Here is a 14,676-nt window from a genome sequence, read left to right as displayed (position 1 = left end):
AGCCAAGCTTGAGCGGAATTCCGTCAGAAAAAACATCCAAGGTTTTTCCAATGGAAAATCTGATCATGTATACGTGGCATTAGTGTTTGTGAAATCTTATGCCACAAAATGTACTCAGCCAATGAGAGGTAATGACTCCATTTATATGTTTATACTGCTATCAATGGCCAACACAGTACAACACTTCATCCATGTCTTTGGTGATCTCTGATCTCCTTATGAACTGTTTCTTACATGATGAAGATCAGCCATGGAGTATATCTGAGGTGTATATCAGGGTGTGCTTCTTCCCCACATGAGAGCTGTGATGTCCAGCAACATTCATATACAAGACATTTCCCGCACTCAATGCACAAATACACCTCAAGGGTTGTGTGGGATCCCTGATGTACAGGAAGGCAGGACTTCAGTGAGGAACAATTCCCTCACTCAGGACAGGAATACGGCTTCTCCCCCGTGTGAGATCTCTGACGTTTGTAAAGATTGGACTTCTCTGAAAAACATTTTCCGCACTCAGGGTAGCAATACAGCTTATCCCCTGTGTGAGATCTCCGATGGTTATAAAGATTGCATTTCATTGAAAAACATTTCCCGCACTCACAGCAAGAATATGTGTGAGACCTTTGATGGTTGACGAGGTGTGCTTTTGATACAAACCATTTATCGCACTCAGAACAGGAAAGCGACTTCTCCCCCGTGTGAGATCTCTGATGTCTGTAAATAAGGGTCTTCTGTGAAAAACATTTCCTGCACTCATGACAGGAATATAGCTACTCCCCTGTGTGAGATCTCTGATGTCTCGTAAGATGGTACTTTCTTGGAAAACATTTTCCACACTCAGGACAGGAATACGGCTTCTCCCCTGTGTGAGATCTCTGATGTCTGTAAAGACTGGACTTCGCTGAAAAACATTTCCCGCACTCAGGACAAGAATACGGCTTCTCCCCTGTGTGAGATCTCTGATGTGTGTAAAGACTGGACTTCTCTGAAAAACATTTCCCGCACTCAGGACAGGAATAAGGCTTCTCCCCCGTGTGAGATCTTTGATGTGTGTAAAGTTTGGACTTCTCTGAAAAACATTTCCCACACTCAGGACAGAAATATGGCTTCTCCCCTGTGTGAGATCTCTGATGTGTGTAAAGACCGGACTTCTCTGAAAAACATTTCCCGCACTCAGAACAGGAAAGCGACTTCTCCCCCGTGTGAGATCTCTGATGTCTGTAAATAAGGGTCTTCTGTGAAAAACATTTCCTGCACTCATGACAGGAATATAGCTACTCCCCTGTGTGAGATCTCTGATGTCTCGTAAGATGGTACTTTCTTGGAAAACATTTTCCACACTCAGGACAGGAATACGGCTTCTCCCCTGTGTGAGATCTCTGATGTCTGTAAAGACTGGACTTCGCTGAAAAACATTTCCCGCACTCAGGACAAGAATACGGCTTCTCCCCTGTGTGAGATCTCTGATGTGTGTAAAGACTGGACTTCTCTGAAAAACATTTCCCGCACTCAGGACAGGAATAAGGCTTCTCCCCCGTGTGAGATCTTTGATGTGTGTAAAGTTTGGACTTCTCTGAAAAACATTTCCCACACTCAGGACAGAAATATGGCTTCTCCCCTGTGTGAGATCTCTGATGTGTGTAAAGACCGGACTTCTCTGAAAAACATTTCCCGCACTCAGAACAGGAATAAGGCTTCTCCCCCGTGTGAGATTTTTGATGTCTAACAAGGTCTGATTTTTTTAAACAACATTTCCCACATTCAGAACAGGAAAATGGCTTCTCCCCTGTGTGCACTCTCTGATGTCTAGGAAGACTGGACTTTACTAAAAACAATTTCCCGCACTCAGGACAGGAATATGGCTTTTCTCCTGTGTGAGATCTTTGATGTGTTACAAGTTCTGATTTTTTTACAAAACACTTCCCACACTCAGCACAGAAATACGGCTTCTCCCCTGTGTGAGATCTTATATGGACTTTAAGATTGTATTTAGAATAATAACACTTCTCGCACTCAGTACATGAAAAGCTCTTCTCTGTTGGAAGAATGGCACTGTGCCTCACAGTCTGAGGTTCCTCAGGATAAGAGGAATACGATGGTCCGGCACCGTCCCTCACAGTCTGAGGTTCCTCAGGATAAGAGGAATACGATGGTCCATCTACACTGTGTGGTGCCGGATGGACATTTGAGGTAGTCGGGTTTTCTCCTGGACTATACTGTGTGATGTCCTCATCTTCTACTTTACAGTCTGGAGACAAAGTGAGACAATCCTCGGAGGTTTTCCTCATCTCCCGTCCATCTACTAAAATAGAGATAAAAAGATTATTACTAGACATGAGCAGATTGGTTCCCCTAAACCAGGACTCCGCCCACATCAGGCAGCTTTGTCTCTGAGGATCTTGCAATTCGCCCCTCAAGGTAACTAGTAAATGGGTCCTCTGATCTCCTACCAGATCATTTCTTTATTCATGGACCTTGGTCAGAGAGTGAGGAAACAACGAGAACTGTCTTTTATAGGAGTGACAGTGATGAGGGGATTATGGGACGAGTGTCCCCACCCCGCCCCCCTCTATCACTCATTGCCATCTTCCCAACACAAGAAGTCCTGCGCTTCCTTATTTCCTGACGACTCCATGTCAGCACAGCTGGGTGAGGCCCCGCCCACCCCCACATAATCAGGACTTAACTATACATTTTTCACTCACCTCGGCCTTAATGTTCTCCTTTCCTCCTCTGTGCAGGATGTGGGTGTGCTCCGCTACCTGGCTGGTCTAAAGGGCTGGCCATCCGGTGATGCGTGTGGATTAAGCTGGGCGAAGTCCCTGGTGTCTCATCTAAATGACCATAATCCAGGGAGCCCCGCTGCTGGTCCTCTGGGGAAGGCTTTGTCTGGGGTTCGCAAGGTCCATAAAGTGGACAGCGGTAATGGCAGAGTGCTCCCCTATGCATGCGCACCTGCGCTGTGCCAGTGTCGACGGTCGGATGATGGAGGTTGAGTGAGTTAAATGCTTTGTATCCAAATGTATGCTGCATTACTGGGGAACTCCTCCACTGGGGGTACTCTGCATAACAGGTACACAAAGTAACATTTTGTCTGTTCACACAGGGCACTAATCTTTTGGTGGCTTCTCGTGTTTGCTTTACTGTCATGCCATTATGCCAAACCACCTCCAAAGACCAGCATTGTTAAAGAAGGTAGAGGTGTCACCTGTGTTGTCTACTAGAATCAGCCATGGCTTGTTGAAGATATGGGATATCCTTCTGTTTTTCTATGTGACCTTTGGATTTCCTCAAGCGTGTTTATGATGTCTACATTTCCCTTGGTTTGTGTACACTGCAGGAGATGACTGTAAGTTTGTTACAAATTCCTACCTTTTTGTTGCTGTTCTGAACAAACTTTTCATCATGTCCTGATTCCTTACATGACTGATGCCGTGTACACACGATCATTTTTCGGCATTAAAAAAACGTCGTTTTTCAAAAACGTCATTTAAAATTATCGTGTGTGGGCTTCACATAATTTTTCAGGTTCTGAAAATTCGAACATGCTGCATTTTTTAACGTTGTTTTAAACTATGTTGTTTTTCGGGTTGAAAAAAAATGATCGTGTGTGGGCTAAAACTACGTAAAAAACCCGTGCATGCTCAGAAGCAAGTTATGAGACGGGAGCGCTCGTTCTGGTAAAACTACCATTCATAATGGAGTAAGCACATTCATCACGCTGTAACAGACAGAAAAGCGCGAATCATCTTTTACTAACACAAAATCAACTAAAGCAGCCCAGAGGCGAATGGAACTTCCCCTTTTATAGTGCCGGCGTACGTGTTGTACGTCACCGCGCTTTGCTAGATAATTTTTTAAAAACGATGGTGTGTGGGCAATGTCGTTTTAATGATGAAGTTGGAAAAACGGCATTTTTTGGACATGCTGAAAAACAACGTTTTTTTCATGCTGAAAAATGATCGTGTGTACGCGGCATAAGTTTCAGCTAATTAACCTCCACCTGGTTATCAGAGCTGTAGATGGAAGCTTATGTCTCCCTCTAGCTGTTTGGGTTTGTTACTAAGCAATCTGTTTACTGCAGTTAACCTTTTCTCCCTTGTCCAGGGTCGCACTGGAATGAATGAGGCTGTGCAATTCAGCTTTCTCTCCCGCTGGTGGTCAGTCTCGATTCCTGTCGTGATTTTCGGAGACATCTGTGCAAGTCTCTGTGCGGATGTCAATATAGGTCGCGACCCGAAATCGCAAAGGTAGTACGAAACTGCCTTTTTGAAGTTGGTATGGAGCCACAGATGCAGCGTTGCACTGATTAGGGCGGTACGATTGCAGCCTATTTTACATGCAATTTTGACTGGTCGGGTCGCAAGTCGAAAATGCACCAGTTTGATCTGGGGCTATGGTGCTGAATGGTGCGCAAACCCTGTGGAGAGGTTATCCGTTAGTGTTTACCAATCTCAGAACGAACATGCTTCAGGACCTTCAATAAGACATGGATGAACATGAAGGAGCAGTCTCATAGCTTCCCAAGCAAACATCCCTCCTCAGGCTCTATAAGAAGAATACACGGATGGGCATTACAGTATGTATACCACTGGCTTAAACAGCCAGGGATGAGGGTGACACCTAAAAGGTTTACAAAGACAAATCTCCTGCGCTCCGGTATTTTTAGGGAAGATGTTTGAAGAAAAGGTGAAACTCAATAGCAACTCAATAAAAAGGTATCTTCTAAAGTCTTGCAGCCCTCCTCTGAATCGTTGGAATTCATAAAACTAAAGGAAACAAAAGACCCTTGGTGAGGAAGTACTGCAGACCTTTTAGCTCTGAGGAAAGGGGTTCTCCCCTGAAACGCGTCAGCCCTAGCCACGGTCACGGATCGAAACAATATCGTGCTATGCCGATGGTGTTGGTTCTTTGCTGCATTGTGATTCAAGGCCTGTTTTTAACACTCCTTTTGTGAGTATTATGATTTGTTGTTATTTATTTAATAAAATCCACCAATCAGTATCACACTAGGTCGGTGCGCCCTCCGTTTTTCCTCTTTTGTTACCTAAAAGGTTTCACACCCAATAAACAAATTGCCAATACACTCTAAAAGGGGTGTTTTCGGCTCACCCTGTGAAAGGGTTCTCTGCTCTGACAATGAGAAGCTGCCTAACCATACCAGATGAAGCAGCCCATTTTCCAAACTTCCGGATGGACATGACTGCATACATTCTGCTCTGTTCAAGCAACCAAGGATAAGGATGACGACACCTAACAGGTGTCACATTTATTATACATGTGGTCAATACACTCTAAAAGAGTGTTTTCCACTCACCATGTGAAGTCTCCAAGCCTTCCCAAGCAAACAATCCGCTTCAGATCCTTCCAAAGAGAAACGGACTAATATGATTGCAGGGATGTTGCCTAGGTCAAGCAACCTAGGCTAAAGATGATGATGACACCTAACCAGTTGTCACAATTAAGCAGATGGTCAAGACGCTCTAAAGGAATGACCAGATTCATCTTGTGCGGAGACCGTCTGTTTGGCAATGTCCAGCCTCCTTTCAGGGCCTTATCAGGCCAATCAATTCTCTCCTAAACAGAAAGATGAGGACGATCCGTGTCCAGATTGGTAAGGTTGGTTAAATACCTTTTATATAGAAGTCAAGCTTTGGAAGTATTTTAAGTACTTTCAGAAGACAGCTGTATGTGGAATGGATCAAGTGCTTGTTCGTCAAGATTGGAGTATATGGTCGGGGCGTGGCTTGCGCGCGAGAGGAATGGCAGCTTCAGCCTAGAGCTCTCTATAGCCGGCCAGACAAACGCAGCGCAAGGACGGGCTTCACGCTCCATCGGGGACCCACACTGCTAGCCACAGCTTAGCGGACACTGCTGGAGCGATGTCCCGCAAAAGAAAGGAGGACAGGAACCTCCAAAAACTGACAGCCTTTTCGTTCATGCCTGACGGGGGAACAGGCAAGATGGCGCCGCCGGAGCTGCCGCGCGGCGCTCCACTGCCTATAAAGACCTTCCGAGCGGGGATCCGCAAGATGCTGAAGGGGAATCATCGTCTCCCCCCCTCACCCACTCTCCCCTGCTGTCTCCAACACCGCAAAGCCCTGCAAAAGCAGGGATGCGCCTGGATTCGGATCCACAGACCGGGACCGCAGTGAGTACAGCTCTGCACAACGCACACACCATCTCCTCCCTGCAATCATCTATTGCGGCATTTCCCACCTCAGGACAACCTGTCCTAGATACCACGATGAAAGACATGCTTATGACCCTGCAGTCCTCCCTCATGTCTAATTTTTCATCCCTGATACATAAGTTCACAGCAGACATGAGACATCTAGTTGACAGGGTGCATTACATTGAAGACAAGATGGAGGAATGCACAGACACAGTGAATAGCCTGGTAGATGAGTGCTTGTCACAGAAGGAGGACATGGCCTGGATCAAATCAAAGATGGCCGACCTTGAGGACCAATCACGCCGCAATAACATCAAAATTCGCAGAGTACCTGAGTCGGTTACCCCTGCAGACCTCCACAAATACGCCAGCGCCATGTTTTCCACCCTGCTACCGGAGCTGTCCCCTATAGAGCTCACCATTGACCGAATCCACAGGAACGCCAAACCACGCCATCTGGAAGAAGCGATACCCAGGGACGTGCTTCTCCGCGTTCATTTTTTCCAAGCAAAGGAACAAATCCTCGCCAGAGCGCGAGCACTCATTAATCTCCCTGCGCCATACGCAGATAACCAACTGTTCGCCGACTTGCCCCAACATACCCTACAACTGCGAAGGCAGCTGAAGACGGTGACAAAAGCCCTTGCCAACCATAAGATCGTTTATAAATGGCGCCATCCTGCCACCATTCTTGTCACTCACAACAGCATCCCCCACACCATCTCCACGATTGAAGGAGGGATGAAGCTCCTCCATTCCTGGGGCATCATCCCAGAAACCCAGCAGGTTAACCACGCTCCTGCAGAAAAATCCAATCCATTTAACGCGGGATCCCAACGTGGTGCTCATAAGGCACACTGACCAGCATATGCCTGTCTGAATTTACATCGAAATGATACCCTAGGCCCGGTCCCGCCTATTGCTCGTTCCTCTACAGAGCCTGAACTTTCCCCCAAGTTCTATCAGCACAATCCTGCTGTTATACTGTGCTAATTTGTTTGCACTCACGTTTCTTTTCGCTTTTTTTTTATCTGTTTCTCTTGTTTGACTGCTTTTTGTTTCTCAGTTTTTCTGCACTACTACAGAACCTACGAAAGGACTCCACATGCCAACCAGAGCATCCTGAACACCTTGACACCCTGGTACCCGTATACTACGTACTGATCTACAGGAGGTCGCAACACAACCGGGGGAGCCACACTTCTCCTTGAGGATACCGCTACATTGCCACTACTAACCGTGAGTTACTGAACTGCACCTGTCTCACTCTCACCTACCAACATGTCCCTCTCGGACCTTTCCCTGAATGCGAAGGGACTGAACCACCCAGCCAAGCGCTCGTCCATGTGGAAATCTGCAGTGGTGCATAACTGCGACATTTTATGTGTACAGGAGACCCACTTTGCCCAGGATCTTTCCCCCATATGCAAGCATAGACTCTTTCCCCAGGTATTCTCCACCTCCTATAAGAAGAAGCAGAGAGGGGTCCTGATAGCTATTCGCAATACTGTGACTTTCGAACTCCAGAGCTGTACGAATGATCCTGAAAGCAGATTCCTTATTTTACTATGCAAACTCAACAATGTCCAATATACCCTGGTGTCACTGTATGCCCCAAACCAACATCAGATGTCATTTTTCAAGAAACTCCTGAAAACTGTAAAAGGCCTCCGACAGGGCCATCTATTATTCTGCGGGGACTTTAATCTGGTTCCAGATTATGGACTAGACTCCACAGCTGGAGCTAAACGACGTGTGTCACCATTAGCTAACTTTCTATCTTCCAATGACTTGTTTGATGTGTGGAGGTGTTGTCACGCAAGCGAACGAGATTATACATTCCTATCGCCACGTTACAACACCTACTCACGGATAGATTTGTTCCTCTCTGACAAGGACTTACTGCACAGAATATCCGCGTTGGCGATACACACTGCCACCTGGTCGGACCATGCTTCTATCAGCATCACTATTGATGCCCACTCGCAAATTCCCAAATCCTATCTTTGGAGGGTTAATAATTCTATCCTCCGCAATACTACCTCTGCAAACTCTATCCAAAAACATATGACAGAATATTTTTACTTGAATTCCCAATCAACGCCCAACCCGGTGGTTGTGTGGAGAGCCCACAAAGCCGTTGTTAGGGGTATCCTAATACAACTGAGTGCTAGAGCCAAGAAATACAGGTCACGAAGGATAGACTAGCTCACTGCCGATATCGATGCCACTGAAACCCAACACAAATCCCATCCCTCTCCCTCCCTTCAAACCAAAATCTTGAAACTATGCCAGGAGCTGCGTGCTCTCCTACTGGAATTCCATGAAAAAGCCTATACTAAACTCAAAGCCTCCACATACGCCACAGGTAACAAGGCAGGTAGACTAATGGCCCTAAAAATTAGAGGGCACAGGCTCAAATCTAAAATCCCTTTCCTTTATCACCCCCACACTAAAAGTAAACTACTCAAACCTCATGAGATAGCCAATGCCTTCAGCGCATACTACGCTGACTTGTATAACATTCCTAGAGATGTCCATATTATGCAACCTTCCCAGGCTGCCATAGACAAATTTTTAGCACATGTCCATCTTCCCTCACTGTCACCATCGCAGTTAACCTTTCTTAACGCTCCTTTTACGGTCGATGAAATTACACAAACTATTCAACGTCTCCCCACCTCCAAATCTCCAGGACCTGACGGGTTCACTGGGGAATACTACCAAAAGTTCCATCACATCCTTATGCAAAGTTTTCAACTCTGCCGCATCCTCTTCCTCCTTCCCCCAGGATATGCTGAATGCAATAATAGTCACCCTTTCTAAACCCGGAAAAGACCCAACATCGCCCCAGAATTTTCGCCCCATATCTCTACTTAACGTAGACGTCAAAATCTATGCGAAAGTGATTGCCAACAGACTAGTCAATATCCTTCCCTCTCTTATCCATATGTACCAATCAGGCTTTACGAAGGGCCGACAAGCCTCCGACGCTACGAGGAGGATGATTGACATTATCCACCAAGTTGGTTGCTCCGGTACCCCCTCTGTTCTCCTGTCTCTAGACGTTGAAAAAGCGTTTGACAGGGTGCATTGGGGGTACCTCTCCTCAGCACTATTAAAATTCGGGTTCTCGGGTCTGATCCATAACGCCATTATGGCCCTATACTCCACCCCCTCTGCACAGGTATATTCAGCTGACTCTCTATCATCCCCATTTCTCATCTCTAACGGCACCAGGCAAGGATGTCCCCTCTCCCCCCTGATATTTAACCTGGCGATGGAACCTCTAGCACAACACATACGCTCTAATACTAACATCACAGGAATATCTATGGGAGACCAGGAACACAAAATCAGCCTTTTTGCGGATGATGTGATATTAATGCTATCTGATCCCACTACATCCCTCTCGGCGGTTCAGGAGACGCTAGCCTGGTTCAGCAGAATTTCCTATTACAAAATTAACAAATCCAAATCTCATATTTTAAACTTAGGTGTTAACTCTCTAACAAGCATATTATTGCAGCAACAGTTCCCACATTCCTGGGCGGACCAAACAATAACCTATCTTGGAGTTCAGTTGACCAAAACTACTAATCTGCTCTTCAAACATAACTACACTATATTGCGTGATAAATTACAAGAGGATCTGCGCAGGCTCGCATCTCAGGAATTTCCCTGGTTAGGCCGCCTAGCGGCGTTTAAAATGTTTCATCTTCCCCAGATATTATACTTATTCAGAACTATCCCTATTGTCATCCCCCTTTATTATTTTAAATCTCTACAATCAAAACTCTCCTCATTCATCCCGCAAGGTAAAAAAGCCAGATGCGCGCAATCCAGACTGATCAAACACCGAAAAGCCGGTGGTAACGGATATGTGGACTTCAGGGACTACTACATGGCCTCGGTGCTTACCCAGGCCAGGGAGTGGTTCTCGCCTTCCCCGCACACCATTTGGGGGCGAATCGAAGCTACCTATGTACCAAGTGGAGACCTATCCACATGGCTACTCTCCACCTCCCTAGTATCTAAATTGCCATACTTCGTTCCTCCAACCATGCTGGCTACAGTCCGAGTGTGGAACAAATTTGTACACCTCAGTCGCGACCACCCCGATATGGTTAAACTAAAGATCCCCATCCTCACACTGCAGCACAACATTAGCCTGATATCTTACACTAAATGGAGAGAGAAAGGCATCCTACACATTCATAATCTTTTCAGTGGTAACGAATTTAAATCCTTCCCTGACCTGCAAAAGACATATCACCTCCCTGCATCAGACCTTTACCTATACCTAAGAACAAGACACTACCTCCATACCTCACCCTCATGGGAACGCAATATCCCCCGCCGTGCTTGGATTTTCCTTAGTACTCCCAAACCCATGCCAAAGGGAATATCGCTTTTCTACAACATCCTCCAACAGAAAGATGTTTTCTCTAAAACACCTCCCTTGCTCCAATGGGAATCAGATTTGGGCTGCACATTTACAACAAAACAATGGGCTACAGCTTGCAACTCAACTTTTAAAAGGAACATGCTGCTCTACACTCTGGGAAATGTTCATTAAAATCACACAAAGATGGTACTTGACTCCTGACAAGATATCTAAATATAGCATCCCCAGTGACAATAAATGCTGGAGACACTGTGGAGAAAAGGGAGACATGCTCCACATTTTTTGGAGCTGCCCTTCCTTATCTCACCTCTGGGAATCTGTATTCCGGCTATTGTCTGACATATCCCGTCGTACGTAGCCCCGACAGCCAGCTGCTGTCAGGTAACACGTATAAGGCTCTGTAATGACAACACGGTGAGTCCCCGTCCTTCATAGCGGCGCTCACTGTTCCCCCTCAAGCTCCACACGTTCATCCTGATTCCCAGAGCACCGCCAAGACAGCCAGCCAATCCGGGCAGCCTTCCAATCAGAGAGGGCGATCATCACGCGGGCCAATTAGGTGCAGAGACGGGACATCCCATCCAACCAATCACAGCCGATCTGTGATTGGTTGGGGTGGAGCAAGATGGCCGCCGCTCCGGAGCTAGGCCTAAGCTGGGGACTTTCCTACGGCCAAGGCCGCGGAGCGCTCCGCGGATCGCGTGGTGTGCCGATCCGAACGGGGTGAACCGTTCGGATCACGGATCGGTGATGATCCGTTGCACCACTACTTGCCAGCGTGATTACCATTGGTGGACTGCTCTATTTTGAGAGGTTTTGTAATCTTATTGTATTGTTTGGAGTAACAGGCCTCTTAATTCCAGCCTAAGTTTAAGGATAGTGTAGGAGCGTGCAGGGTCAGAAACCGCTTTATTATCAGATTCCAGCGTATACATTTTGGAAAGGACTGCATCCAAGCGAAGGTTGTATTGTTTCTTGGCTTGGGCATATGCTTGAATAATTAACCCTCTCATATAGGCCTTATGGGTGTTCCATAATAAGAAGGTGTCCTCAGTAGAGGCAGCATTCATGTCCCAGTATTCCCAGAGTTCCTGAGAGAGCAATTTAACATTAGTAGGAAAGCTGATAACTTTTGAATTGTAGCACAAAAGGCGGACTGGGGGAGAGGCATCCCTCTCCTCCACATACAAGGAGATAGTGGCATGGTCAGACCATGTGATGTCTGATATGGAGGAGGAGGCCTGTTGCAGTAGCCATTTATCTACTAAAAACATGAGTATATGTGGAATGCCTGGGGAGAAAAATGTATATAGGTAGATTCAGTAAGAGTTAGGCCGACTTATCAGTAGATAAGCCGGCCTAACTCAGAATCTACGCCGACGTATGTTTAAGCGTATGTTCAAACAGAGATACGCTTAAACATATCTAAGATAGGACGGCTTGCGCCGTCCTATCTTAGATTGCAATTTTTCGGATGGCCGCTAGGTGGCGCTTCCATTGCGGTTCGACATAGATTATGTAAATGAGTTTGTACGCCGATTCACGAACGTATGCCCGGCCGCCGCAGTCGATTTACGCCGTTTCAGTAAGGCCTTAGGAGGCCTAAAGTTATTCCACCTATGAGGTGGAATAACAATGTTAAAGTATGGCCGCCGTTCCCGCCGCGAGATTCAAAATTTTAACGTCGTTTGCGTAAGTCGTCCGCGAATCGGGATTTACGTCGTTTGTGTCCACGTCGAAATCAATAGGCCCGTGCGGCGTACGTAACCGCAATGCACTCTGGGAAATGTAGTCGCCCGGCGCATGCGCAGTGACAAAAAAACGTCAAAAACGTGAGGTCAAGCCTCATTACCATTAAACACGCCCCCCCAACCCATTTGAATTAGGCGCCCGTACGCCCGCCGCATTTACACTACGCTGCCCTAAGTAAGGAGGCAAGTACTTTGTGAATCATGTACTTGCCTCTCTTACTTAAGGCGGCGTAGTGTAAACACGCTAGGCTACGCCGACCTAGGTTTGCGCGCCCCTACCTGAATCTACCCAAGTGTCTCTTTCAGCAGCATGTAGACATCAAAGAGGTCCTCAGAGTGGAGTAGAGGGAAAAGAGTAGGTGGCGATCTTCTAGCGGGCTTGGAGGAGTCTATCGCCGGTTTCACTGCTAAGTTAAAGTCCCCGCACAAAAACAGACGGCCGTATCTAATTTTGTCTATTTTGTGAAGTAACTTGCGAAGGTGTTTAAGGATAAGAATATGAGCTTCACAGGATCATACATCATAGTGCAAAATACATTTATAGCCAGCATTATATGCAAAACACAAAATTGTAGAAGGACTAGTTATAAACATTATATAAAGTGTGGTTATACAATATAGAAACCAAAATGGCGATTATGGATTTGTTTGTGCATACCGTATTACCGTGTGCTTATCTCAAGTACTATGAGGAAAACACATACCAAGGGATATGGGTCAGCATGGTACTGTCGTTCTGCTTGTGTGACTTGCTAATAAGACACCCTATAAAAAGGGACATTAAGCTCTATTCAGAGCATACTGTGACTGCCTTATGTGTGTTCTCCGTAATTATGTAATATAATTGCGTAACAAATAAACATGATTTGGAACTCTCTCAGTCTGAAGGTAATTTCATAGGTTTCCTGTAGAATAAGGAACTTGAGATTAAATCTCCAGAGGAATTAGTTGGTGAGTGTTTGGGGTATACCCATTCTCCAGGGTTCATGGTTGGGTATTTATTAGGGTTGTCCCGATACCACTTTTTTAGGACCGAGTACAAGTACCGATACTTTTTTTCAAGTACTCGCCGATACCGAATACTGATACTTTTTTTTTAAATATGTCCCCACACAGATGCAGCCATGTCCCCCCATATGCAGCCATGTCCCCCCCATATGCAGCCATGTCCCCCCCATATGCAGCCATGTCCCCACACAGATGCCGCCATGTCCCCCCACAGATGCCGCCATGTCCCCCCACAGATGCCGCCATGTCCCCACACAAGCAGCCATGTCCCCCCCATATAAGCAGCCATGTCCCCCCATATAAGCAGCCATGTCCCCCATATAAGCAGCCATGTCCCCCCATATGCAGCCATGTCCCCCATATAAGCAGCCATGTCCCCCCATATAAGCAGCCATGTCCCCCCATATAAGCAGCCATGTCCCCCCATATAAGCAGCCATGTCCCCCCATATAAGCAGCCATGTCCCCCCATAAGCAGCCATGTCCCCCCATATAAGCAGCCATGTCCCCCCATATAAGCAGCCATGTCCCCCCATATAAGCAGCCATGTCCCCCCATAAGCAGCCACGTCCCCCCATAAGCAGCCATGTCCCCCCATAAGCAGCCACGTCCCCCCCCCCCTTACCTGCATGCTGCCGCGCCGCTAATACGAGCGGGGAACATTACAGCTTTCATTTGAATAGCTGTAATGATTTGCGCCGCGCTGCGTATAGACACTCCCCCTTGCTCGGGATTGGACAGATCACCCGAGCAAGGGGGAGTGTCTATACGCGGCGCGGCGGGAACATTACAGCTATTCAAATGAAAGCTGTAATGTTCCCCGCTCGTATTAACCAGGCGGCCGGCGGGATGCGGTGTAGCGACAGCGGCGGGGGGTCTGAGTATTCTATTTAGGCATCGGCGGTATTTGCGGGAGTACAAGTACTCCCACAAATACTCGGTATCGGGACAACCCTAGTATTTATGTCACAGGTCAGAACGATCCATCTGCCTTAGGTGGTCTAACACAGAGTCTTTGAGACAAAAGGATAGAGAGTTCTTAATTTCCGTGAGCAACCCTCATTTCTTGAGATAGGAAGAAGTTCTGAACAGCAGCAGCACTCCAAAAAATTATTTGCCTTTTATTAAAAAAATAGGATCAAAAATACATGTCACAGCAGAACGGACAGAAGAGTTGACGCGTTTCACACTATCAAACAGTGCTTAGTCATAGCTAGTGATTAAGCACTGTTTGATAATGTGAAAGGCGTCAGCTCTTCTGTCCGTTCTGCTGTGGCATGTATTTTTGATCCTATTTTTTTTTAATAAAAGGCAAATCATTTTTTGGAGTGCGGC

The 14,676-nt window shown here is 46.6% G+C and overlaps 1 protein-coding gene across 1 annotated transcript in view; it reads right to left on the bottom strand.

The window, feature by feature from the left end:
* LOC120935225 (zinc finger protein 850-like) overlaps window positions 1-5,201 on the bottom strand; it is a gene marked incomplete at its 3' end in the record, with an annotated part of 160,877 nt that extends 155,676 nt beyond the window's left edge. The window contains 3 exon segments of the mRNA XM_040347391.1: window positions 524-1,251; window positions 1,318-2,104; window positions 5,162-5,201. Of these exon segments, the coding sequence (XP_040203325.1) occupies window positions 524-1,251; window positions 1,318-2,104; window positions 5,162-5,201 (1,555 nt within the window).
* Between the last annotated feature and the right edge of the window lie 9,475 nt (window positions 5,202-14,676).

This window comes from Rana temporaria, chromosome 4 (assembly GCF_905171775.1).
Source record: "Rana temporaria chromosome 4, aRanTem1.1, whole genome shotgun sequence".
Classification (NCBI taxonomy): Eukaryota; Metazoa; Chordata; class Amphibia; order Anura; family Ranidae; genus Rana; species Rana temporaria.
This window is presented reverse-complemented; position numbering and strand designations above follow the sequence as displayed.